The sequence below is a fragment of the Mesocricetus auratus genome, unplaced genomic scaffold (assembly GCF_017639785.1).
Source record: "Mesocricetus auratus isolate SY011 unplaced genomic scaffold, BCM_Maur_2.0 Super-Scaffold_6731, whole genome shotgun sequence".
In the NCBI taxonomy this organism is placed as follows: domain Eukaryota; kingdom Metazoa; phylum Chordata; class Mammalia; order Rodentia; family Cricetidae; genus Mesocricetus; species Mesocricetus auratus.
In genome coordinates, this window is record NW_024429185.1 from 15,365,137 (window position 1) to 15,392,746 (window position 27,610).

The following is a 27,610-nucleotide window of genomic DNA, read 5'->3' on the forward strand; positions in this document are numbered from 1 at the left end:
CTTTGGAGGCTGTCCTGGAACTTGCTCTGTAGACCAGGCAGGCCTCGAACTCACAGAGATCCGCCTGCCTCTGCATCCCGAGTGCTGGGATTATAGGCATACGCCACCAACACCCGGCTATATAGTGAGCATTTTTAAAAGATTTTTAAAATTTTATTTTGTATACAGTGTTCTGCCTGCATGTAATACTGTCTTCAGGTCAGAAGAGGGCGCCAGATCTCATTACAGGTGGTTGTGAGCCACTGTGTGGGTGCTGGGAATTGAACTCAGGACCTCTGAAAGAGCAGCCAGTGCTCTTAACCACTGAGCCATCTCTCCAGCCGGATATAGAATATTTTATATATAGGGTTTACTTTTGGTGTCAAGCTTGACTCCATTTCTAAATAGAACATGGTGATGAATAATGCTCTTTTTATGGTTAACCAGCTGTTGAAGCATCATTTTGAGAAGATAGCCAGTTCAGTAATGTTTCTACATTATCATTATCTCTCTTTTTTAAGAGTTATTTATTTATTACATTTGTTTTGTTTGTTTGATTGTTTTTTAAATTTTTTATTATATATTTAAATTAGAAGCAAGCTTGCTTCACATGTCAGTCCCAGCTCTCTCTCCCTCCCCTCCACACCCGCTCTCCCCCTCAGCCCCCCCAGCCCCCCACCCAATCCCCACTCTGTTCCCCACGGAGGGTAAGGCCCTCCATGGGGGATCTCTAGAGTCTGTCATTTCATTCCAGGGAGGGCCTAGGCCCTCCCCAAAGTATCCAGGCTGAGAGAGCATCCCTTATTGTGGGATAGGCTCACAAAGTCCATTTGCATGCCAGGGAAAAATACTGATCCACTACCCAAGACTCCATAGATTGCCTAGGCCTCTTCACTGACACCCACATTCAGGGGGTCTGGCTCAGTCCCATGCTGGCCTCTCAGCCATCAGTCTGGGGTCCAAGAGCTCCCCCTTGTTCAGTCAACTGTCTTTGTGGGTTTTACCAGCCCAGTCTTGACCCCTTTGCTCATCAGTCACTCTTTGTCACTGGGTTCCAAGAATTCAGTTCAGTGTTTAGCTGTGGGTGTCTTTGCTTTAGGTTTTAAAGATCAAGAGAGAGAGAGATGGTTTTATAATATATTCAGTTAATGTCATTGAATTTCTTTTTCAGATAGTATTTTTTCCTTATGTTTAATAAATATTCACATGCATATATGTTTATGCAACACTTACAAGCCTACGTTCCCTAGGAGACCAGAATAGGGTATCAGATTATCCGGAGCTGAGGTGCAGATGATTGTGAGCCATCTTATGGTTGCTAGGACTCAAACCCAGGTCCTCTGAAAAAACAGCAAGTGCTTGTAACTGCTAAGCCATCTCTCTCCAGACCTCTTTTTTTCTTTTCTTTTTCTGTTGTTTATTTTGTAATAGTACAACTGAGGATGACCTTGAACTTCTGCGTCTCCTGCCTCTACCTCCTGAGGGCTGAGATGACTGGTGTGGGCCACCCCGTCTTCCGGTTTACTCAAATGGTGTCCTTTTCATCAGGTTTTGATTGAGGTAAGGAAATGTTATTTAAAGGGCTTCCTGCTTCACATCGCCCCTCATTCTGATGTGCCACTTTTTTTTGTTGTTGTTTTTTTTTTTGTTTTTGGAGACAGGGTTTCTCTGTGGCTTTGGAGGCTGTCCTGGAACTAGCTCTTGTAAACCAGGCTGGCCTCAAACTCACAGAGATCCGCCTGTCTCTGCCTCCCAAGTGCTGGGATTAAAGGCATGTGGCACCACCGCTCCAATGTGCCACTTCTATAGACAATGGATTATTAATGTCTACCTGTCAGAAAAAAAAACACAGAAAATGGAAGACATGGTGATATTTTGTCTGTGATCTAATAAAAAAATGCTTGCCTGAAGATCAGAGTGCAGAGCTAGCCACACTAGTTAGCCATACAGTCCAGGCAGTGGTGGCACACACCTTTAATCCCAGCAGAGGCAGATGGATCCCTGTGAGTTCAAGGCCACCCTGAGCTACACGAAATTGATCCAGTCTGAAAGAGAAACAGGGCTCACACAAAAGCGATCCCAGCACTTGGGATCCCACACCTTTAATCCTAGCACTAGGGAGGTGGAGATAGGAGAGATATGGCTGGGCAGAGAGAGGAGTGTAAGGCGGGCGGAGACACGAGCTCACTGCAGTCTGAGGAACAGTACAGTCTGAGGATGCTGTCTGAGGACAGGCTCGCCCCTATGGTCTGAGCGTTAGTAGACATGAGAACTCTCTAGTGGCCGGTCACTTTGCTTCTCCGATCTTCACATTAACCCCAATATCCGACTTTAGGTTTTTATTATTAAGAACAATTAGAATTCATGCTATATAAACAATTACTGATGATTTTCTTTATTTAGCTGTCTGATGTACTGGTCCAGAAAGTAGGTAAGTCTTCCCTTGTTGAGTCTGGTTTTATTGCTAGTTCAGTCAGTGAAGAAAGGCCAATTAAAAATCACATGCTATTTAGATAACTGATTTACTTTTTTTGGTTGTGAGCCTAGCCTTTAACGGCTGAGCCATCTCTCCAGCCCACTGATTTACTTTTTTTACAGTAGAATTTCATCATGCATTTTAATGATGTCATGATATTTGCAAACATATTCTGACAGTTATATGTAAAGACTCTTTAAGAGGAACAGAATTGAGGTTACCTCAAAGTTGTTTGACTCACTCTGGTAACACTTCTTACTATTCTGGATGGGTCTCAGAAACAGGACCTCCAAGGTAGTTGTCAATGAAAAGTGCTACTGTTTTGTCACAAGATGGTATCTCCTAAGCTGCCTTCAAGAGACTGCGTCTCAAACTTTCCCTGGCAGTCCTGTTTCCCTATAGCAGGCTTCATGTTTATGAAAAACTTTTTCAAGATGACAGCTTTGTTAGAACACATGTTTAGAGAAGACGTGTCTATCTTATTCATTACTAATAGCCCAGGAATCTTAATAATGGCTAGCACCTAGCCAGCATGTAGTATGGTTTTTTTGTTTTGTTTTGTTTTGTTTTGTTTTTCGAGACAGGGTTTTTCTGTATTATTTTGGAGGCTGTCCTGGAACTTGCTCTGTAGACCAGGCTGGCCTCGAACTCACAGTGATCCACCTGCCTCTGCCTCCCAAGTGCTGGGATTAAAGGCAAGCACCAACAACACCAGACATATGTTTGTATATAATGGAAATTTCTGAAATTAACTTTCTTGGTTATTGTGAGTCAACACTTACATTTTAAAATGTAAGGCTAAAACCCAAAGTTGTCTCCTCACAATTAGAAAATGTCCTTTTTTTTCTTTTTCTTTCTTTCTTTCTTTTTTTTTTAAATAAGGTCTCATGTAGCCCAGGCTGGACTCAAGCTTACTACATAGCCACCCCTTCTCAGTGCTGGGACTGAAGGTATGTACCACTATATTCCTGTTGTGGAATATTAAGATGTGTTACATTTGTTTATACTGTGGAATATTTGTTTAATGATGCAAAGACATGTTACATTTGTCTGATTAAATAAAATTCACCTGAGGTCAGGAGGTTGAGTCAGCAACTAGCTGGCAGGAAGTGGTAAGGAGGAACCATGTATTGCTAGGATTCATAAGTGGAGCCTGAACAGAGGACACCCCCTTTTTCCGGGATCCTGAGCTAGGAGGGAAGGTTAGCTACTTGCTATTCAGCCTCTTTGAGTGAGCAGAATTTCAGCTCAACCTCTGAATCCTGAGTTCTATCGAGGGAGAGAGATCTAGAGAAAGTTCCCTTTAGTTGGTGCCTGAGGGAACGGAATTCCAGCCTGGCTGCAGCCAATGTGAGGGAATAGCTGTTGGTAGCTGTGGAGTTGTAAATGCCGATTAGGACAGAGGTTGATTAAGGGGCAACCCCTGAATTTAATGCCAAACAACACTTTCCAGTCTATGTAGAACTGGGATTCAAACCCAAGCCTCCGCATGCGGTCATGTATCTATCAACAGAATCACACTCCAGATCTCCCTGCAAAAGTGCACTTTTTCATCCAAAAAAAAAAATATATATATATATACTTCGGGAAATACATCATGGTCTTAATGATACAAATGTGTGTTTGAATGGTGTTCAAAATTAAAAAATGCACTTAAAGATGGGTTCTCCTTTTCCTTGTTAATGCAAAACGTGTAACTTCCAGCAAGCTCATTTTGTTATCTGGCTCTCTCTCCGAATCAGCCTTCTGGTTATCTGCGCATTAGGGGACAGAACTCTTACTGAATGCAGTGAACCCCTCCTAAATAAAAGTCCTCTAGCCAAACATTTTAAACAGTGCCAACAAACGTCCACAGAGACAAGTGGAGTGGAAATAACTTTTATTGCTGTGTTAGCCAGGTTTACTCGGGGGCGAGTGAGACTTTGTACAAGCTGTGCTTTTGTACACACTATGGGAAATCGGAACTGTAGCTACACGGATGCAGTTAGTGGGAACTGGGGAACGCCCCGAGTTCTCTGGAATGCGTGGCGATCCTCAGTGACTGTTGCAGGGGATCACAAAGGAGATCTTCGGTCCAAAGAAGACATCTCTGAAAGAAAGAACACAGTTAACGCAGCTGAAAACTAAGGCATAGGTTAGACCTTTCTGGGCTGAAAACGGAAGGTATTTTCCAGGGTTTCAGGTACGACTATTCATTGCAGGCAAATCAAATACAAAAAGATGTGTAGAAGGACTTCCCACAGGAACCACAAAGACCAAAAGGTAACTGTTTTATTTCACCCCCTCACCACTGATGTTATGCTATTATTTGTCTATGAATAAAAGGAAAACATAGATAATTTCAAAACCTTATATAAAAGAGTTCACTTTGATGTGATGGGTTATGTAGTTTAAATTTAGGCTAAGAGACAGGTCAGTAGATATTTCTTAGAAAACCACTAAAATTTAAAGTACTTATATTTATTTAAAATATATTTCAATTTTACTAAATTCTTATATATTATATTTTTTATTATATTTAATCTAAATGTCTCAGCTTCCTAGATGTTGTGCATATAAAAGTGTCCTAAAGGCCGGGCTGTGGTGGCGCACGCCTTTAATCCCAGCACTCGGGAGGCAGAGGCAGGCAGATCTCTGTGAGTTCGAGGCTGGGCTGGATCGACAGCCTCCAAAACAATACAGAGAAACCCTGTCTCGTAAAAACCAAAAAAAAAAAAAAAAAAGTGTCCTAAAAGCTAGTCTTATCTTTTGGGGTAGAAAAGCTGGTTTAAGTTACCATGAAAAAAATGCATGGAATAGTATAAAATTGTATATACAGAGTAGTATGATTCTGACTTAATAGAAATACACTTTGCAAAGTGATTCTGTTGCTACTGGAAAAAAAGCTCAAAGTTGAGGAGAAATGATGTCAGTATATTTACACTTCTGTTTCAATGCCTTAATAGTCATAATCACAAAGTTGTATCAGAAAATAAATATAAGCTCACTGCAGTAAATTGGCTTAATAATCCAATAAAAAATTTAATATTGATTGGCATTTAATTTCTACAGTTTAGAAATGTGTTTCATGGGGTTAATTAACACACATTTTTTTTAAGTTTTTTTAAAAAAGATTTATTTATGCGTTATATATACAGTGTTCTTTCTGCCTGCATTCTGAAGAGGGCACCAGATCTCATTACAGATGATTACGAGCCTCCATATCAGTGCTGGGATTTGAACTCAGGACCGGAAAAACAGCCAGTGCTCTTAATCTCTGAGCCATCTCTCCAGCCCCGACACACATTCTTGCACCATGTAATACAGTGCTTCTGGAATATCATTGTGCTTAAGAAACACCTGAGGGCTTGTTGAACTCTAATGACTGAGCCTGCCCTGCACAGCTGATTCAGCCAGTCTGCACTGGGGTCCGAGGGCACTGAACAGGCACTGCTTTGGAAACCTCACTTTGGGGACCAACTGGGTCTGTATCAGGTTTTTGTCTCCACAGTAACTTTAGCTAGTTATGTGAGGTATCACCCAACACTTCCATCTGCCTTCCCTTGGGAAGAGATTTATATTTGCCTTTTCTACCTTATAGTTTGCCTAGAAGCATGAAACAGTATTAAATGTCCAAGATCATAGTATTTGAAATAATCCTTAATCAAAGGAAAATAATCTTAAAATCAAGAGCTAAAACTTGATTAAACCTCTCATTGTTTATTTTTTTACTTAACAAACACAATTTTCCAAAATGTAAATTGTTTTAAACATATTTAATTTCCAATTAATTTACTTATGGATCTGAAAGATCCTCCCATGGCACTTAACAACATTTCCTGTTCTAGTTACTTACTTGATACTCTTCCTTAACTCGTTTAATCTAAAAAATATTTATCAGTTCTCAAATTAGTTACAATGTCCACTCTGAGGTTTATTTATGTTACCAACAGATGTTTGTTATTGTTGTAAGAATTGAACGTAGAATTTATCAGGTTAAGGTATTATTTTTCACATTTTTATTTAGGCTTTGTTTTTGTGACAGTCTCCTTGTGTAGCCCAGACTAGCCTCCAACTCCAACCTTCTCACCTGTGTGACTCTACCAAAGTTATTCAACAAGAACACCACACACTTGGATGGTTCTGAAAACAGCTGGGATTTGAGTTTACTTAAGAGCGTAATTAATCTCAGCAAACCCATCTGAAGCTGCTCTAAGCCAGGTACTGGTCCCTCATGCTGTGAACCCAGCACTTAGGAGGCTGAGGGAGGAGGATTCAATGAGTGTTCAAGGTCTATGTAACAAGTTCCAGCCAGCTTGAGCTATAGTCGAGATCTTGCCTAAACAAACAAACAAACAAACAAATAGACAAACAACAACAAAAAGGAAGAAGACGGTAACTGAACCGTGAGTCTATTGAGTGGATGAAATTTATTTATTAATACCTATGAAGGATTTAATTACCATCATTGGCATATAATAAACCTTCATTGAATGTTGCATTTCTACAACAATCAGAATCAAAAACTGAAATAATATGTCCCTGGGTTGTTATTAAAATCATGATAAAACAAAATAATTGAAACAACCCTATAAATAAATATGAATAGCACTGAATATGTTAAAGTTGGTCATACTGTGTTATATACATTTGTGTAAATTTTTCAAAGTCCTTGTTTTAAAGATATGTGTAGAGAAATCATTGGCAAATTTATCTTCATATCAGTGCTGCAAGGTGGAAATACCTATTTATAAATCATTTGGAAACATGTCAAACAATAAAAGATGATCTCTTAAGAGGCTTTTCTACAAATGTAGCAATACACTTTGAAATGTCATGTCCTTACTTTGGGCAACAGAGCAATTCGCTGAAATTGCAGTAACAGATCATCTCACATCCTTTACCATCCCAGAAATGATGCTGGATGTTTGTGTCGATCAGCGTCAGGTCGGTTCTGCCCTCTGGAAGGTTGTGACAGTTACGATCTTTTAGCATCTTTCTGTAGCAAGAAAGGCGACTTGAAGGCATGGCTTGGGCTCCTAGCAGCAGAGTTAGCCCGAGGGTGGCAAGCACCACAAATTTCATCATGGCTTTTGTTCCTGAGATAGAATAACAAACAAAATAGGTCAGCATTTGTCTCTTAAAAGGTGGGCTTCATCTGAGCATAAAGTTTTGCAGTATGAGGGGGATTATTCTTTTTGTTTCTCACAGTGTAACTTTCTGACCATTTACATTTTTCCCTATTTTTTTTAAGACAGAGTTTCTCTGTGTAACAGAGTCCTGGCTGTCCTGAAACTCACTCTGTAAACCAGGCTGGCCTCAAACTCACAGAGATCCGCCTGCCTCTGCCGCCTGAATGCTGGGATTAAAGGCATGTGCCACCAAAGTCTGGCTGTTGAGTCTCTTTTCATACAATGATTTTTTTTTTCTGGTGTGTTTTCTTTGGTGAAGAATAATGTTCTAGTGGCTGCTGAGATGACACTGCAGGTTAAAGTGCTTGTCACCAACTCTGATAACCTGAGTTCAATCCCTGGGACGGATCTACTGGAAGGAGAGAACTGACTCTTGCAAGTTGGGTTCTGGCAGCTCCACACTCAAAACAAACAAATAAATAAGTGTAATTACATTTCAGGACAGTGACAGCACATGCCTTTAATCCCAGCACTCGGGAAGCAGAGGCAGGTGGATCTCTGAGTTTGAAGTCAGCCTGGTCTACAGAGGGAATTCCAGGACAACCAGAGCTACACAGAGAAACTCTGTCTTGAAAAACAAAACAAATGACATTTGATTCTGTTGTTCATCTAAAAAAAATAAATCAATTGGATTGTGGCTGGTCATAGTTGTGCATGCCTGTAATTGCAATACTAGGAGGGCTAAGGTAGATCAATACATTAAAGCTAGCCTATGTGTGCTATGTATAGCAAGTTCTAGGCCAAGAAAACACAGTGAAATCCGGTCTTTAAGAAAAGTGTGATAAAACATTTTTACACGGTTTTTCAATCCCTTAATTTTTAACAAAGTATAGGCACCAATAAAGGAGAGAAAAAAGGAGGCAGAGGAAGAATAAATAAATAATAAATAAATGGGTTGCTTAGCATGCCCTCTTCTTTGGCAACATGATGCAAACCAGAGTCACTTGGGAGGGAGCCTCAGTCAAGGAAATGTGTCCTTCAGAATGACCTGTAGGTACACCTGAGTGGCATTTTCTTGATTATTAATTGGTGCGGAGGGCCCAGCCTATTGTGAGCAGTAACCCCTCCCCTCCCTTGCAGGTCCAGGGTAACATAGGGAAGACTGTGGAATGTGGGGCTGAGACAAGCCAATAAGCAGTATTCCCAGGAGGCTCTGCTTTGGTTCCTGCTTGTAGGTTTCTGCCTTGAGTTCCCGCCCTGACTTCCCTCAGGGAGGAACTGTTATCCGGATGAAATAAACCCTTTCTGACCTAAGTTGCTTCTGGTGATGGTGTTCACCGCAGTACATTCCATTTAAACAAGTAAAAAGAACTCCGGTTGCCTTTCCCAGTTGATGAATCAGCTTTGTACAAGAAAAGAACTTCCCTTGCGATCTCTCTACCTTTGTACTAGTCCCAACAACTGTCTTTGCTATAAACTGTCTGTGTATTTCTAGAATACGTTTATCAGTGCTTTGAGACAGGTGAGATGGAAGCCACTTCCCTGAGAAGCTCTCAGAGAAAGAAGAATGTTGAATGTGTGGCCCAACCCTCCCGGTCTCCAAGGAAAAGCTGGGTGCCAGATCTTTTTGCCTATTTATTCTGTGTTTTGGCTGAGGACAGAGCAACAGTGATGTTTTCTTTGTAGCTGTGAATGACAAGCACAGCCAAAGCCAGTCCATTTGATCATACTAAGAACAGATGCAAGGTTTCTACATGGTCTGACTCTTGCCTTCCCCTAAGAAATGTGCTTTGGGTTTTCTTCCTGCTCTGTGATTAACAACTTCATGTAGGGAGAGATCTAGGTACCTGTGATGCTGACCATGCCCGTTTGGGCGTGGCCACAGGTGTGCACAGGACTGAGGAGAGAGGAGCACTTTCTCTTTTGGGGTTCCTGTTGGGTCTCGAAAGGCTGCAGAGACTAACCTAGGTTTTCGGTTTCTCTTGTAAGTCATTCCCCACAATAAGTAACCAACAACATCCTTATCCCGTGCGCTGTTGTACTTCCTCAATAAATTCACGTTGCTTTGTTTTGTGTAGCTCCCTGGGAACTTGCACATACTGGCTCTATCAGCATTCTGAGCAACAAAGACAGAAGCCAGCTCCTGTAATAGGACCAGGAAAAGTTAGGATACTAGCTGCGTGGTCCAGTTCCTTCCTTTACTGTTGGGGAAGTCCTGTTATTTGCCTGTTATTTGTCAATAAAGCACTGTCTGGCCAATAGGAAACCTAGATAGTAGGGACTAGGAGTCGAGGAGGATTCTGGGAAGGAGAAACACAGGAGAGTCGAGATGTAACGCCATTGGGGTAGGAAGCCCGGAAACCTCTCTCTCCGGTAAGAAACATACTTAGATTAACAATTATGGGGTAATTGCTTAAAGCAGAGCTAGCCAGGAAGAAACCAGCAAGGCCAACAGCTTCATAATTAATACAGCGTCTTGTGTGTTTATTTGGGACTGATACGGCTCTAGAACCAGGCTGGCGGGAAAGCGGCTCTGGAACCAGGCTGTCGGGATGGCTCCTTCACAAAGAAAAAGCTTCTCTTAACACTTTACTCTTTGGGGAAAAGCTGAGCTGGGGCCTCCCTCCTGGCTGCACATCACACTGTGCTAGGGTGGAGACTGTGGTGAGAGTGTGTGTGTCTCCACCTTTCCTACAGGGTCTTTTTTTAATGTGGTGTGCATCACCGAGGGTATAAGAGCCTCTCTGTGGATTGCAGGATTTCTTACAAAGAGGAAATTAACCCAGGATTGCTGTTAAATTGGTGTGTCTGTGAGGAAGAGCAAGGTCCTCTCAGTGTGACATCTTGGTGACATCACTGTCACTTGTGTTTCCATGGTTTGGTCTTGCCTTTTGGGGTGTGTTTGGACATTTTACTAGTGAGTTTGGTATTCTGGCGTATGACCTCCAGCCGCCATGCGATGATGGAATAGAAATGTAGACTGAAACCATGGATGCTGTCCCTGTCTCTCAGCTCCGGGCCCTGGGTTTTCCTTCCCTGAGCTGCAGCCTAGGGTCTGTCTTCAGGAGTAGTGAGGAACATGATAGGGCTCTTCTCTTTTGTCTCAGGGACCAGTGTCCTTCCTGACTCAACTTCCATTATCTCCACAAATATTTGTTTCACATCCGGACACACACACACACACACACACACACACACTCATACACACACACATATACACACACTCATACACACACATATACACACACTCATACACACACATATACACACACTCATACACACACACACACACATGCGCGCACACACACTTTGTTTTGTTTTGTATTGTTTCTATAGAACAGGTAAATTTGGCTCCTGTTACTCCATATTGAGCAGAAACAAAAACTCTACAGTGCTCCCACCGTGTGAACCCATCTTTAGAGGGGTGTGAAGGGGATACCCACATCTTACAGATCCTAAATATCAGCTGTATTCCTCCTTAGTAATTTCAGTACTTAGGCTGAATTATCCTAGTAATGCTGTGCCTATTGCCCTCCTTTGATTGGGCTATAGTCCCTCCAGTTCCTGTCACTCACATAAGATTAGTGGCAATTGGATGGATCCCAAAATATAAATAGGAAACATTAAAGTCTGCACAATAAGCCATTCAGGCTGCTCTTTTTACTTCTAGCATAATCGTTTTCTTTTTTGTTCTAGATGAAATATAGCCACTGAAATGTAACCCAGGATTGTTTTCTTCAAGACCTGATCTTCATATCTTTGTCGGGTAACTGTAGATTCTGACAGATCAAGAGCAAGCTAGCAAGGTTGTTCACAGGAAGTACAGCCAACACTGAGAATGGGAAGAAGTCACATTAATATAGTCCCTGAATAACTGTGTCAGAGAAAGGAAAAGAGAAGCAAGCTAGTTTATCTTGTTTAACCTGACAAACATTTTTAGTGTTTCCTTTATAACAAGAACTGTTAGAAGAACCAAGAATACCAGATGAATTCAGGAAAGCGAAAATAATAAGGGTAGGCTTTTTTTTTTTTTTTTTTTTTTTTTGGTTTTTCGAGACAGGGTTTCTCTGTATTGTTTTCAAGGCTGTTGGTCCAGCCTGGCCTCGAACTCACAGGGATCCGCCTACCTCTGCCTCCCGAGTGCTGGGATTAAAGGCGTGCACCACCATTGCCCGGCAATAAGGGTAGGCTTTACCAGTAACTTCACACAGTGAGTGAGTGCGTGAGTGAGTATTGATAATAACAAGACATCACTTAGTTGAAGTCACAGATCTTGTCGTACAATTAAACATGAGAGCTCTGGAAACACAGAACTCGGGGGCTAGCTGTGAGGATGATTGTGACAGACCGTAGAAAGCTTCTCTGAAGATGCAAATGGGGGCTGGTGAGATGGGTCAGTGGGTAAGAACGCTTGCCATCAAGTGCTATGGGGACAGATGACCTGACCTGAGTTTTATCCCCAGGACCCACATATTGACACAAAGAAAGAATTGGCTTCTATAAGTTATCCTTGGATGTCTATGTAGAATACACACACACACACACACACACACACACACACACCCCTACCTTTTTGAGAAAAAAAACAGGGAATTTTGTTGTTGGTGGTATTTGTTGTGTTGTATTTTGTTTGCATTTTCAAGGTAGGGCTTCTCTGGGTAGCCCTGGCTTTCTCAAAATTCAGTCTGTAGACCAGGTTGGCCTCTTACTCAGAGATCTGCCTGCCTCTGCCTCGTGAGTACTGGGATTAGAATTTTATAGAACTTCAAGAATAATACTGTGGCGATAATTAAATTTGGGATGACTATAAACTTCTCTGTCTTAGGGTTTCTATTGCTGTGAAGAGACACCATGACCACAGCAACTCTTGTAAGGGAAAACATTTAATTGGGTTGGCTTACACTTTCAGAGGGTCAGCCCATTTTTGTGGTAGGCAGACATGGTGCTGGAGAAGGAGCTGAGAGTCCTTCATCTTGCAGTCAACAGGAAGCGGCCTGTCTCACTGGGAGTAGTTTGACCATAGGACACCTCAACGCTCACCCCAATAGTGACACACTTCCTCCAACAAGACCACATCTACTCTAAAAAGGCACACCTTCTAATAGTGCCACTCCCTTTGGGAGCCATTTTCCTTCAAAGCACCCCACTATGATCTTAAAAAGTCAAGGTCAGGACTAGAAATGTGAGAGTAAAAAGGATATTTATTGATAGCATGATAGCCATGCACCTGACAAGGAGAGAATGTAGACCAGGAAGAGGCGAGAGGCATTCTGAGGTGGTGTGAGGTTTGAAGAGGAGATGCCAGCCTCATGAAGGCAAGGACTGAGCATAAGAACATTTTTTAAATCACTCCAGCATCTTGACTCAGAAAAAAATGGAAACATTTACTTAAGGAATGAGCAAATAAGTTTCTGGAAAAACAGGTATATTGCCATACCATGTCCCTCATGTCTATGCCAGAGCACAAAGTAGTGTTTCTGGCCAAGGCTTAGTCTACAGCAATGGAAATTTCCATGCCTGGCTAGCACCTATGGTAGGCTTCTTTTTAATTTTTTAAAACACTTCATAAATTACATGTTGTAACTAAAGCCTTCTCCTCACTTACTTAGATAAGTACCTTTCTTTTTTTTTTTTTTTTTTTTTGGTCTTTTGAGACAGGGTTTCTCTGTGGCTTTGGAGCCTGTCCTGGAGCTTGCTCTGTAGACCAGGCTGTAGACCAGGCTGGCTTAGAACTCACAGATATCTGCCTGGAGTACTGTTGTGTGCCACCAACGTCTGGCCAGATAAGTAGTTTTAATTCTTCATAACAAATGGAAAAATGTACAGGCTGGTTTGTTCCCTGGGTATATTTGTCATTTTTTTAAACCAAAAAATATCAACCATTATTCTTGGAAAACCATCAAAACTTAATTTTTTTACGAATGCCAGCCAAAGCGAGAAGACTGGTCATTTTGAAGGAAATTGCTCTCCAGTTTTTCCTCTTTAAGTCATGCACACACACTTAAAATTCTTCCTGGAGAACATTCAACTTGCAAGAAAGGCCAGTGAAAGACTGTAGCTCTGAAGGGACAGGAGAACCTTTGAGATTGGTTATGCACTGGTTTACAAAAAAACAAAACAAAACAAAAAAACCCTCAATTTGATGACCTTAGTATTGTTGCTAATGTTGTATGATAACACTTATATCCCAATATTGGTATACTTAGAAATTTACACACACCCATCATACCCTTTATCAGAAAAAAAAATCACTGCGGTGGATGAAGAATTACAAAGAAGGCATTTCCACATAAGCACTAAACCATCGCACTGCCATCTGGGAGTTGCAAAGTTTAGTTCTGTGAGAGGTTTTGGCAAGCTTTTGAATGGCTGCAGTTAAACGAGGATGTGAAAGGCAAAACTAAACCATTCAATGGCCAAAACTAACAGGGAGATGGAGTTGAAGTATTGGGATGGTTGTGGTGCAGTGTTCATCCAGGCAGCTGATGTCAGTTCTGGGAACCAGTGTTCAGAGCAGTGGAATAAAACAGAGCTGATGAATTAGGCTGAAAGAACAGCCCATTTCAGATGTCTGTCAACAACCTACAAGAGAGAAGCAAGTCTGCGAAACCATGGACAACCCCCGTCCCCAATGTTTGACACTTGAAATTCCTAAACCATAGTTGGGAGTTATTAAAATCGTTGTTTTAGTTGTGCTCTCTTGGACACTGAAAACAATAACAACAACAGACAATTTTTAAAATGCTCACCTTTTGTTATCGTCTGTCTTAGAGGTAGGTTCTGCTAGGACAGTCTGAAGTGAAATATCTCAAAAGCATATGCAAAGGAACAGGAATGGTACAGAAATGGATAAGCCTTTCCAAAATTCTTGTACCACACGTGGCAGCCTAGACCCTGAAGATGCCTTCACTCTTGGCAAAGCAGTCTACATAATCACCAAAGGAGATCTGCCTTTGGGCTTCTCAGAGCATGCTACAAGCTGATGATGTTAGTGCCCAATCTTGCATCATTTTAATTTTTTTCTGACCACAATAACTCATCAGAGGAGAAAAGGACCAACAGTGGGAAAGCTTGCCACAGCCTGTGCAAGTAACTGAGTCAAGAAATCTTACAGAGGTGTTTTTCTAAGTCCTGAAGGGAGAGTCTCTTCATCTCAGCCAGCACAGACTCAGTGCTGTGTTCCATGGTGAGAACACCAAGGATGCAGTCAGTGAATTCCCTCTTTGTGTCACACGTTGCTACCAGTTTCTTTTCAGGAACCATAGTTTCTAAAAGCAAAACTGCTTGCTTTCTTTGACATTGCAATTAGCTTCATGTAGAGAACCGACAGAGCAAATCTTACATACTTCAACACCCACACATAAGTTCTGAGGGGCAGGGGGGATAGAGTCAATTTGCACATTAAATGAAAGACCATAAGCAATCCATCTCTTCCTGAACATTTGGTCAAATGACTTTCCCAGTCAAGGACCCTCATTTGCTTCCCTGTTTGGATCAGATTCTTTTGCCTTATCTCGGGACCCATCTCTTTGCAAGTGCATGCACCATTTCCTTGGAGAACTTCTCAGTCTCCATGTCTTTCCCATCTATTTAGCACATGCATATGTTTCTGCTCCAGCCTACAGCAGCAGTTTAAGAGAGAATAAATGATGCAAAACATTTGCATAGAGAAAAATCCATACCTTTTCTTTCTTTTCAGTCTTATTGGCAGAAAGACCTTCTTGAGTGCTCCAGCTGCCTGGGTAGTCTGGGCGAAGGAGGAGAGGGGAGGCAGTGGGAGGAGGTTCCTTACAAATGGACCTCTGTCTGCCTTGTCCCTGCCTGAGATTGACAGTCTCTGCTCTAGCCAGAAAGGAGGGGAGACAGGGAGTGGAAAGAGACAAGAACTGCCTCTCTTGGACTCTTCCAAAGCAGAATGAACTAAACAGTTTCTTCACAGAGGGAAATAACTAGTCTATACAAGAACCTCAGTGGTGCAGAGTCTTGGGCAATAAAATTTGAAACCTTGGGGATTTAAACAGAACACAGAGTGGCTTTTACTGTAAGAGAAGTTTGGGGGTGGGTGGAGGGAGGAAAAGAGAAGAGGCAGAGGATGTGTCCCCTAGGAAAAAAGGTGAGGGGGCTCTTTTTTGATCCTTCACGGTGTCCCTCAACATTTATATAACTCATGACATTTTAATAAAAGATATTTTCAGATTCATGGTTCATTCTTCCACCATTTACCCATTTGATGAAAGCAAAGATAAATAAATCAACAGAAAATTATTTTGGGTCTCAGAAAACACACACACACACACACACACACACGGAATTGACCATATTTTGAACAAACAGTAAAATTCTAGACATTCTAACCTCTATTTAACTATCTTTTGGTTAGTTTGTTTGTTGAGATAGGGTCTCACTGTGTGTATGCCCTGGTTGGTCTTGACCTTACTATGTAGACCACACTGCCTCAAACTTGCCTCAACTTGGCAGTGATACTCCTGCCTGTCTCCTGAGTACTGGGATTGCAGGCACATACCACCACACTCAACTCTCATTTAGGCCTTTTAAACTCAATCAGGAGCAGTGTTAGGAACTAGAAACACTATAGCAAAATAGGCATTATGTGGGAAGAGAACAGAGGAAAGGTCATCCCAGGTTATGTGCTGATATATTATTTATGATCTAACAAACGAGATCAGTTTGCAAAGCCAGCCTCACTAAACTATAGAAGCCAGGTGGTGTTGGCACACACTTTTAATCCCACCACTTGGGAGGTAGAGGTAGATGGATCTCTGTTAGTTCAAGGCCACACTGAACTACACGAAATTTATGTAGATCTAAAGATAAATAGCTCACACGAAGATGATCTCAGCCCTTGGAGTCACACGCCTTTAATCCCAGCATTAGGGAGGTATAAATAGCAAAGGGTCTCATGTGGAGATGGATTCTCCAGCCACGTTGAGGAGACACAGCAGTCTGAGGCTTGGTGAGAGCTTGTGGAGACAGGATCACCACTTTCAGCCTGTGGGAGAGGTAAGAGCAAGTGTCATGGCTGCTTTGCTTTTCTGATCTTCAGTGGCTTTATTAGATCATAAACAATGTATCACCACAAGGTAATCTTAACAAAAGCACGATGGTGAAGGATAGAGCAACAACTTTGGGTATGACAAGTAACTTTGTATGACTGAAACCAGAGGTCTTGGAAATGAAATTACAGGGATGGGAAGGCATAAGTGATCGAAATACCTCCAATAACAAATATCATGCTCTAGTTACTTTCTGTTGTTGGGATGAACTGCCCTGACAAAAATCACCTCAGGAGAAGAAGGGTTCTTTTCAGTCACCAGTTGTGGATTCAGTCCATAAGAACAGTCAAGGCAGCAGGAACCTCAAACAGGCGGTCACATCACATCCACAGTCCAGAACAGAAAGAAAGGGCACACACGTGCTCATTTGGTTGCTTGCTTGTGTTCAACTTGGTTTCTCCACTCTTGAATAGTTCAAGACCCTCTGCCTAGGGAATGGTGCCACCCAAGGTAGACTGTGTCTTCTTACATCAAGTAACCAAAGATAATTATACGCACATATGCCCACAGTCCAACCCTATGTAGACAATTCCCAACTGAGATTCTTTTCCTGGGAGAATGTAATTGTGTCTGTTGGGGAACAGAACTGTAGCAGTAATCCATAAGAGAAAACAGATAAAACTGAATTAGCAATAAAGGGGAAACTGAATCACTCAGTTAGCGATTATGTTATGTTTAAGACAGGGCTAGTTGAAGAAGAGAACATTTAGCTTTCAAAGGCTTGGGCTTTGCTGAATTGTGCTGTCATTTATCTGGAAAAAGAATCCAAAAGGGAGAGCTGTTATTCAAACAGGAAAACAAATACAAGAGTTTTGGCTAAAGCAGGAGTGGGAAGACAGAAATTAGTTACTTGGTAAATGTTGAGTTAAGGAGCATTTGGGAATGTTTAATTGGTGGTTGGACAGACCTGGGGCTCAGGAAAAAGTCTGGCCAGAGAATTAAAGTTTACTAATAACCAACTAAATGTCAAATATATGACTTGTAGAGTTTTCAACTAATTGAAAGCTGGAGTGATGGTTGTGCTGCCTAAAGCTTACTATGTTTTGTGGTACACTCATTGCATGTGAGAATATAGCTCCCCTGTTTATGACCCTCAGAAATGGCTTCTGTTACAGCATATCTTAGCATGTGAGGACGTATCAGAGAAGTTAGATAAGTTTCCCAGTCAGAAAACAACAGGATCAGTGCAGTTCTTGTGTCTTCACTTTTCACTGTTATTCTAGAATGCCTCTCAAAATAGATTATAGAGGGAAGAATAGTGCTAGGACCAGAATCTTAAGGGTCGTCAGCCTCCAAGGGACAGGGTAGACAGCTGAGATTAAAATTAACAAGGGGCAGCCAAGAAGTGCTCTGAAAATTAGAAGCATGGTGGAAGTCCAAAGGATGAATATATCAATAAGAATGAGGGTGGCTCTCAACAGTAGCTCTGGGGAAGCTACACGTGCCCACCCTGATACAGAGGTAGGTCAAGAGAAGCAAGGTTCTGGTGGACCAGTATTTATCTGCTGGGATGCTTAGTTTTGTAGATCTTACACAATGTACTGTCGCCTGGAGAGTCTCAATGAGGGATTATATGCATTAGGTTTAGGCTGAGGGCATATCTGTGAAGAATTGTATAAATTAAGCTAATTGGTATGGAAAGATCTAGCCCACTGTGGGAGGTACCATCCCCTAGGCAAAGGATCTCAAATTGTGTAAGAGCAGAGAAATCAAACTGAGTGCAAGTAAGCAAGTAAGCAAGCAAGCAAGTATGTGTTCATTTCTCTTTGCTGTAGATGTGATGTGACTTGCTGTTGGAGCTTTTGGTCTTGACTTCCCCACAACAATGGACTGTAGCTTGGAATTGTAAACTAGAATAAATCCTAATTTTCTCTAAATTTCCTTTCTCTCTCTCTCTCTCTCCCTCTCCCTCCCTCCTTCCCTCCCTCCTTCTTTTCCTCCCTCCCTCCCTTCCTTCCTTTCTCTTTTACATTGGATCAATTTCGTGTAGCCCAGGATGATCTTGAACTCACAGAGATCCTCCTGTCTCTCGAATGCTGGTATTAAAAGTGTGTACCACCACTGCCTGGCCTCTATGGCTAACTAGTGGCTAGCTCCTTACTCTGATCTTCAGGCAAGCTTCATTTGTTAAAGCACAAACAAAATATCACCACAGATGATTCCAAAGTAAAACAATACTTCAGGTAGAACTCAAACAATTGCATTAAAAGAACTTGCATTACATTTGAAAAGTGTTCTAATCTGTATTTCTTAAAAAACAACAACCAGTCAGGAGCACACCTTTAATCCCAGAACTCAGGAGGCAGAGGCAGGTGGACAGCCCCCAAAGCAACACAAAGAACTCTGTCTTGAAAAACCAAAACCAACCAAACAAAAAATCATAACAACCATAAAATCCTTGCAACCAGAAGTCTCAGAATTATCTCAGTTAGAAGTAATTTCAGACATCATAAATCTTAGGCTGGTGGGGGTGGGGGGGCTGGTGGGGAGGTGGGGGTGGAATCAGAGCATCTCTCAACCCTCCCTCTGATGCCTACCTGGGGGCTCATGCATATGCCCTGATCCTGAACCCGCTTGTCTATTCCACAATTGACCTCTTTTTCTCGTATCCTTCAGACTCTGGTCCCTCTGGGATCTCTGAGGTTGGGGCCCATGGAAAAGCAGCCAGTGGTTTCTCCCAGCAGAGAGGAAGAACTTGTCCTGCATGAGCATCCTTGACAAAAGGAGACACAGGATCACCTCAGAAACTTAAAGCTAATTCACAAGATGTCTTTGAAATAAGTAGCTACCGTCTGCATACTGTCTAAACTACATCACGGTCTCATCAGTTAAAAAGAAACACGCTGTTGAATTCACCAAATTGTTTTTGTTTTGTTTTGTTGCTTAAAACTATTCAAAATTCTCCCTCAAGATTTCTGTATAACCTGGGACAGTTGTGCCTAGAATGGTTTGTGCAACTAGGTTAAACAACGGAATCTTTATTTCTCAAACCTAGCTTCGTGCCACCAGAAGTAAAAGCTAATGAAAGCAGACTGCCCCAGGAGTCTCCGGTGAGGTCCTGGAAGGGAATGCAGAATTACCACGTCCCCAGTGGAGCAAGATGACAGTGCCAGGAAGAAAAATGCTTTTAAGAGACACAGTTACACTGGGATACAACTTCAGCAGTGTCGTGTCCTGGGAGCTGCCTGCTGTGGTTAATGGTGGCAGGAGAGTCTGTTCCTTAGAATAGTAAGCCTGAGCCCTCTTTCCCCTGGGAAGAGAGAGTATGGTGTCCTCTGCGCTTCTTCTCAGAAGTTATACCTACAGGTCACTCACTATTCAAAATGGTGAGAAATAATGTCAGAAGTGGGCGTCAAGAGAGTGTGTGGTGGCGGCGGTGGCACACGCATTTAGTCCCAGAATTTGGGAGGCAGAGGCAGGAGCTCCTCTGAGTTTGAAGCCAGCCTGGTCTACAGAGTGAGTTCCAGGACAGCCAGGGATACACAGAGAAACCTTGTCTTTGAAAAACTGAAAACTAAAAATAAAATAAAAGAAAGGTGTGCCAAGGAGAAGTATCTATTTTTCAGACTCCATGGAACACGTAGAATGAATGATAATATTAGGGTGAGGATACACTCTGATTGGAGACCCAAAAGGAAACCTAACAACAATTTTTTAGTCTCCCAGTAGGAGATGATGTTCCAGATCCCAGCGTTGTGTGTGGTTTGTCAGAAAACCCTAGTCACTTAACGAACCAAAATTGGTGGAATGATTAAGTGTCCTGTGACAGGCCCCAAGTTATTGTCCTAATCATCTAAGATTGTTGTACATGCATCTGCTCGGTTGGCAAAGTTAAGAATAATGGTATCACAAATGAGCTGAGAAAGAAATCAGAGAAACATCACCCTTTACAATAGCCACAAACATAAAATATCTTGGGGTAATGTTAACCAAACAAGTGAAAGACCTTACAACAAGAATTTTGAGTTTCTAAAGAAAGAAATTAAAGAAGATACCAGAAAACGGAAAAATCTCCCATGCTCTTGGATAGGTAGGATCAACATAGTAAAAATGGCAATCTTGCCCCAAAGCAATCTACAGATTCAGTGTAATCCCCATCAAAATACTGGCACAATTCTTCACAGACCTTGAAAGAACAATACTCAACTTTATATGGAAAAGCAAAAGACCCAGGATAGCCAAAACAACCCTGTACAATAAAGGAACTTCCGGAGGGATCACCATTCCTGATTTCAAGCTCTATTTTAGAGCTACAGTCCTGAAACATTTTGGTATTGGCACAAAAATAGACAGGTAGACCAATGGAATCAAATTGAAAACGTTGTATTAACCCACATATGTACGAACACTTGTACAGCCACTTTGGAAATCAGTATGGAGATTCCTCAGGAAAATGGAAATCAGTCTACCACAAGACCCAGCAATTCCACTCTTAGGCATATACCCAAAAGATGCCCATTCATATAACAAGGATGTCTGTTCTGCTACGTTCAAAGCAGCATTATTTGTAATAGCCAGAACCTAGAAGCAACCAAAATGCCCCTCAACTGAAGAGTGGATAGAGAAAATGTGGTACATTTACATAATGGAGTACTATTCAGCAGAAAAAAATGGAATCTTGAAATTTGCAGGCAAATGGAAGGCACTAGAAGAAACCATACTGAGTGAGGTAACCCAGTCACAAAAAGACAAACATGGTATGTACTCACTCATATATGGATTTTAAACATAGAGAAAAGTATTACCAGCCTACAATCCACACTTCCAGAGAGGCTAGGAAACAAAGAGGACCCTAAGAGAGACATACATGGTTCCCTGGAGAAGGAGAAAGGGACAAGATCTCCTGAGCAAATTGGGAGCATGGGAGGAGGGGAGAGTGAGTTAGGAGAAAGAGAAGGGGAGAAAAGAAGGGGGAGGAAAACATGAGGGACCAGGAAGATTGAGTTGGGGGAAGGACAGAGTAGAGCAAGAAAAGAGCTACCTTAATAGAGGAAGCCATTGCAGGTGTAAAGAGAAATCTGGCACTAGGGAAATGTCCAAAGATATGCTAGGATAACTCCAGCTAAGAAGGTAAGCAATAGGAAAGAGGCTATCTTAAATACCCTTCCCCTATAATGAGATTGATGACTATCTTAGATGCCATCCTAGAGCCTCCATCCAGTGGCTGATGGAAGCAGAGGCAGAGACCACAGGTAAACACTGAACTGAACTCCTGGAATCCAGTTATAGAGAGGGAGGAGTGATGAGCAAAGGGGTCAAGACCAGGCTGGGGAAACCGACAGAAACAGCTGACCTGAACAAGGGGGAGCTCATGGACCCCAGACTGACATCTGGGAAACCAGCATAGGACTGATCCAGGCCCACCGTGTGTGGGTGTCGGTTAGGAGGCCTGGGCAGTCTGTGGGGTCCCTGGTAATGGAACTGCATTTATACTTAGTGTACAAAAGGACATTAGGAGCCCATTTCCCAGAGAGGGATACTCTTAGCCTACACACACACGGGGGGGGGGAAGGACCTAGACCCGCTCCAAATGATGTGTCAGACTTTGATGACCCCTCATAGAAGGCCTCACTCTTTCTATGGAGCAGAAGAGGGATGGGATGGGGGCTGGTGAGGGGCATGGAAGAATGTGAGGGGGAGGGAGTAGGATTGATATATAAAATGAGATTGTTTCTAATTTAAAAAGGAAAAAAAGAATAATGGTATCACACTAGTTCTAACAGCATTGGCTGTTGTCAATAAATGTGCTCAAAGCTCTACCCCCATTGTGTTTCATATGAGCAGGTTACTTTCATGGTGGAGTTTTCAGATGGGAGGGAACTGGTTTCAAAGGGATTATGCAACTTGGCCAGGTTCATACATTATAAAATCATGGAACTCAAGCTGGAAATAATGGCAAACGCATGCTCTTCAACAATTTACCTCAGTAAAGAGAAAAATGAATAGAGTGAGTGATTGAAGAATACAAAATAATACGGGCTGGAGAGTTGGCTTCATGGCTAAGAGCACTGGCTACTCTTGTGGAAGAACCGGATTCAGTTCCCAGCACCCACAAGGCAGCTCCCAGCTGTCTGCGACTGCAGGCCCAGGGAATCAGATGCCCTCTTCTGACCGTGGGGCACCAGGTATGAGTATGGTGCATAGACATACATGCAAGCAAAATGCTCACACAAAATAAAATAAATATAATAAAGACAATATCCTCCTCAGAGCTGTCACTCATAATTTGAGTATGAATGGACCAGACATTGCTTTCTGAGAGTCACAGAGCCATCCGCTCTCTTGTTAGCACCTCCTCGGGCTGTTTTCTGTTAATACTTGGTTTGCAATGATTTCTTAAATCAATTCAATTGCATTTTCTACAAGTCAGACGTGGAAAATTGCCAGAATGTCAGCTCTTCCTAAATGACTGCAATTTGAGGAGTAAAATTACAGTGTCAGGCATTCGGTATGTATTTGCTGACAGGATTGGTGTTATGCTGTCACTAACAGAGGTCCAGCTGTTGGTCACTTCTCAAGGCCCCCTCCAAAGAAAAAGCCCAGGCATGCCTACTGAACACCAACCACAGTTAAGTCTCAGTTTTTCTTGTGAAATGTGGGATCAAAGAATGATTTTTATAGTCCCTTTTGTTTCCTGCTTTATGAGTGTCTGATACTCGATATATTAAAAGAAAACTTTATTTTGAGACAGCTTGTAGTCCTGGCTGTCCAGGTGCTCTCCGTGTAGACCAGGCTGGCCTCAAACTTAGATATCTGCCTGCCTCTGCCTCCCAAGCACTGGGATTAGAGGCTCGCACCGCAGTGCCCGGCTCAATATCTTTTTTCCTTTAATTTCACTTTTTATTGATTCTTTGTGGATTTCACACCATGGACCTTCATCCCAGTCAACTCCTGTCCCTTCATGTCTGCCCTCTGTCCTTGATACCCACCCCAAGACAAAATAAAATGTAAAAGAAGAAAAGAAAAATCTCACTGTGGAAGCTGCAATGTGACACGGGGAGTCACACAGTATACCCTTTAGTCCATACATCTTACTCGAAAGTGTTCGTTGTAAGGGGTCGTTGGTCTGGTTCCAGGCTGCTGGTCTCTGCTACACTTTCGATGCTGAATCCTTAGCAGAGCTCCTCTTGGACATCCTGTTGTTATCCTGTGTCATGGAGATCCTGTAGCTTTGGACTGCAGGCCAGGCCCCTTCACAGGCCCCAGCAGATCACAGATGGGGTGGATGCAGGGGCGGTCTGGTTCTGGGCCTGGGGGTGTTTGCACGATTGGTCATCCCAACATCTCTTCCTCATCCTCCACACCAGGGTGAGCTCTCCAGTACAGCTCAGGCTCGCTGTCCCTATGCAGGAAGCAGCAGGGAGCAGGGCCGATTCTACTGCTTTCAAGCCCTTGGGGTCAGCTCACCTACACCTATACCTCGTCTGCTCTGCTGCCCAGGCACACAGGGGTCACTCTGCCGGGTGGGCTACGGCTGGTGAGAGGCAGGGCCAGCTCTCTTGTTCTCATGGCCGCAGGGACAACTCTCCCACCTACAACAGGTGGTGCTGTGGGGGTCTCCTCCCCCTCACCCATGCCGCAATATGGTAGATGAGGGATGGGACCAGATCGTTCATGACCCCCTCACCCGCACCCCTGTCAACAGGGTCAGCTCTGCTGTGCCTCCCAAGCGAGGCGCAGGGCCAGCTCTCCCGGCTGCCACAGGCGATGAGGAGTGTGTAGGGGGTGGGGGGCATCTTCCCCTCAATCACACCACTCTGTGGCAGATGAGGGCCCAGGTCAGGTCTCTCACTCTCACGCCCTCAGGGCCTAGCTTGCCTTCACCTGGACCAACAGGGTCAGCTCTGTCCTGCTGTCCACACGAGGTGAAGGACTTACTCTCTCAAATGCTGCAGCTGGTGAGGGGCATGGCCGGTTCTCTCTGGAGTCACAACCAGTAAGGAGTGGAAGCCCTATCCTTTAGGTCTTTGGTGGTAACAGGAGTCATGGACATCACCACGGAAGCTGTGCCAGGGTCATGGACCCAGACCTGGCTCTTGGCAGCAGTCCAGGCCCAGACATCACCATGGCCCTGGGTGACAAGCAGGCCACCCACCTCAACCCATTCCTCACAGCCCATTCCTCTTTGGATCTGCCTCTCTCCACAGGACATGAACCTTTCTGTCTCTCTCACTCTCCCATACCCCATCATAGATTTCTTCACTGTAATGGCACCAGGTGGGCTCGTGTTGTCTCTTCCCGACCTGGAACAGAGATCCCTGGGTGAACATATACATCTTTGTCTCCTGCTCAGTGTTCACAGTGCTGGGCGGGCTCCTGCTGTCCTCTCCCGGCTCCCTGGGCTTAGTATCTTTACATTTTTTTTAATTCGAAAATTTTAAAGGTTTAGTTATTTTATTTTTCCCGCGCATGAGTGTTTTGCCTGCGGATGTGTACGTATATCACATGTACGTGTGCAGAGCCCTCAGGGGGGTCAGAATAAGGTGGACTCCCTTGAACTGGCAATATGGTTGGTTGTGAGTCTCTGTGTGGGTGCCAGGAACAGAATGTGGGTCCCCAGCTAGAGCAACAGGTGCTTTTAATGGCGGAGCCATTTCTCCAGCCTTCCTTTAAGCTTTAATATGGCTTTATACTTACGGAAGCTATCTCCACCAAACGGTAAGTGACACCAGTGTCCAAAGGAGAAGAGCAAAGCCAAGACTTTTGGGAAACGGGTGGTTGGGGATTTCATAGGAGTCGGGGTGAGGTCACTGCTTTGTGTCGATCGTCAGGGTTATTAAAGGACAGAAATCTGCAGCCCTGCTCGCTGGCTGGTTCGAGGATTGCTTCTGACTCAGCTCTTCCACACTGGCCTCTGTGTGCTGTGGCAACCTGGCCAGCATGTTGATGCAGAGGGCATCTTGTGCCATCAAGAATGCTTTGCTGCACGCCTCCCCTCAGCCCAGACACCCTCCTCCACACCTGTAGCCTGGATCCCAAGATCCACTGCCAGGTGGAGTTTAGATACCTGAGTGATGTGAATCACCTGATCTTGGAAGAGGCAGCCAGGGTCATCGCAGAGGCCAATATGGCAGACAGGGGAGCTTTGCTCCTGGCCATTCCTGGAAGAAGCTTCAGTTTTCCCTTCCAGTGTGAGAAGCCCTATGAACGGAATGCACATTTCTTCAGATGTGACAGCTTTTACTTCTCATCCTCAAGCCCGAGTTTCATACCCAGCTCCTTCTTTGAGCATTTAATGCTATGTATAGGTCAAGGTGCACCCTGCCTGTGACATGAGTTAATAGAAGACCCAGAGACTGCTGTTGGGGTTCAAACTTCAGGCTGAAGATCAGAAAAGCAAAGCAGCTGGCCACCAGCTCTTTCCTCTACCTCAGGCTGAAAGGACTGATCCACGAGCTCTTCATCAAGCCTCAAATTGCTGCCTCTCCTCAGCGTGACTGGAGAATCCTGAGACATCAACGTCTCCCTATCCTCCTTGATACTGAGCCTTCCTATCTTCAACGTGGCTGGAGAAATAATGCCTGATACTGAGACCTTGCTCCTGTCTTATGTACCTCTCTAACGCTGGGATTAGAGGCATATGATCCCAGGTGCTGAGATCATCTTTGTGTGAGCTGTTTCTCCTTAGGACTGGATTGATCTTGTGTAGATCTGGGTGGCCTTGAACTCACAGAGATCATCTACCTCTTAATACCGAGTCCTAGGATTAAAGGTGTGTACCATCACCTCCTAGATTCTGGCTGCTGGGACTAAAGGTGTGTGCCTGGCCTCTATGGCTTGTGGTTGACTTTGCGTTCTGAATCCTCAGGCAAGCTTTAATAGATCATAAAGAATATATCACTACACCTGCCTTCACAGTTTCCTGTGCTGACTGTGGATTTGCCAAATGGAGGAACTGTTACCAGAAGGCTCTTGAACTTCCCAGGCCATGGTCCAAAAACTCAGATCAAATTCTAGAAGCCTGCTTGAGGAATGAGGTCAGAAGGATTCTGTACAGCTTCTCATATTTACGGCTGTGGGGTGGCCGATGGAAGCTCAGTGGTGTTCTCCCAGCACCATCATCACCAGCAGCGCCACTCAGGCACTAGTTGTGGACTCTGGGGTCAGGCTTCTGCACTCCTGTCACCCTGGTGTAGGTCATCATCACAATATCTTAAACCTGGTGCTGGGGACAATGGGACCTGTAACTCTGACATGATGTTCCCTTCCTCCAAACAGCTAACAGCCACTTAATTCATGTTGTCCTGCCAGGGCACATGATGATCTAGCTGGGTTTCTTGCCCATGTTTGTGATGATACTCAACCCACCAGAACAGGAGTGGCTCAGTGGGGTGTCCCTGCTGGTCAACTTGCTCAGGGTCCGTGTCCTTTTAGAGGAAAGTTAACCCATGCCTGTACAGATCAGTAGAGACGGGTGCTCTGCTGCTGGAATGTTCCCTGACATCTGCCAAGTATCTGTACCTGGGTAAGTGAGTACCTACCCAGCCCTGGTCCTGGATGGCCACCATGTGCTACTCTCTTCTGTGTTTGTCTCCCTGCATGGCCTGAAGCTATCCATCAGCAGGCATGAAGGGTTTCCTTTTGGCCTGCTGAGATTGCTCAGTGGGTGACAGAGCTATGCCAAACCCAATTATCTGAGTCTGATATTGGGGCTTACATCATGGAAGGAGAGAAACAACTCTCAAAATTGTCCTTTGAGAGCTCAGCCCAATGATCGGCTGTGGGTCACTGCATCTGTTTCCACCAGTTACTCGAGATAGCTGCTATGGTGATGATTAGGGTAGTTACCAATCTTATTAAAGGGGAAGACCCCTTTAGGCACCTTCTCCACTATTGTTAGGATCCTTATCTGGGGTCATCCTTGTGAATTCCTGGGAATTTCTCCAGCACCAGGTTTCTCCCTAACCCCATATTGACTCCCTCTATCAAGATACCTCTTTCATTACTCTCTCCCTCTGTCCTTCCTCCAA

The 27,610-nt window shown here is 43.5% G+C and overlaps 1 protein-coding gene and 1 long non-coding RNA gene across 2 annotated transcripts; one reads left to right on the forward strand and one right to left on the reverse strand.

Annotated features, from left to right (window-relative positions):
• Nucleotides 1-4,317: 4,317 nt before the first annotated feature.
• On the reverse strand, nt 4,318-15,405 carry Scrg1 (stimulator of chondrogenesis 1). Its single transcript, XM_005075152.4, has 3 exons — nt 15,249-15,405; nt 7,281-7,533; nt 4,318-4,544 (listed from the first exon to the last, which is right to left on the reverse strand). The coding sequence occupies exons 2-3, from the start codon at nt 7,520-7,522 to the stop codon at nt 4,490-4,492; spliced, it is 297 nt and encodes a 98-aa protein (XP_005075209.1). The 5' UTR covers nt 7,523-7,533; nt 15,249-15,405; the 3' UTR covers nt 4,318-4,489.
• On the forward strand, nt 9,896-19,500 carry LOC110341846. The gene is made up of 3 exons (XR_002383855.2): nt 9,896-9,939; nt 11,263-11,332; nt 19,257-19,500. It is a non-coding gene; the product is annotated as an uncharacterized LOC110341846 (long non-coding RNA).
• Nucleotides 19,501-27,610: the final 8,110 nt, after the last annotated feature.

Coding starts and splice junctions, on each gene's coding strand:
- Scrg1 (XM_005075152.4), bottom strand. CDS start 7,522: ATGATGAAATTTGTGGTGCTTGCCACCCTCGGGCTAACTCTGCTGCTA. Junction 4,545..7,280: donor GAATTGCTCTGTTGCCCAAA/GTAAGGACATGA, acceptor TCTTTCTTTCAG/AGATGTCTTCTTTGGACCGA.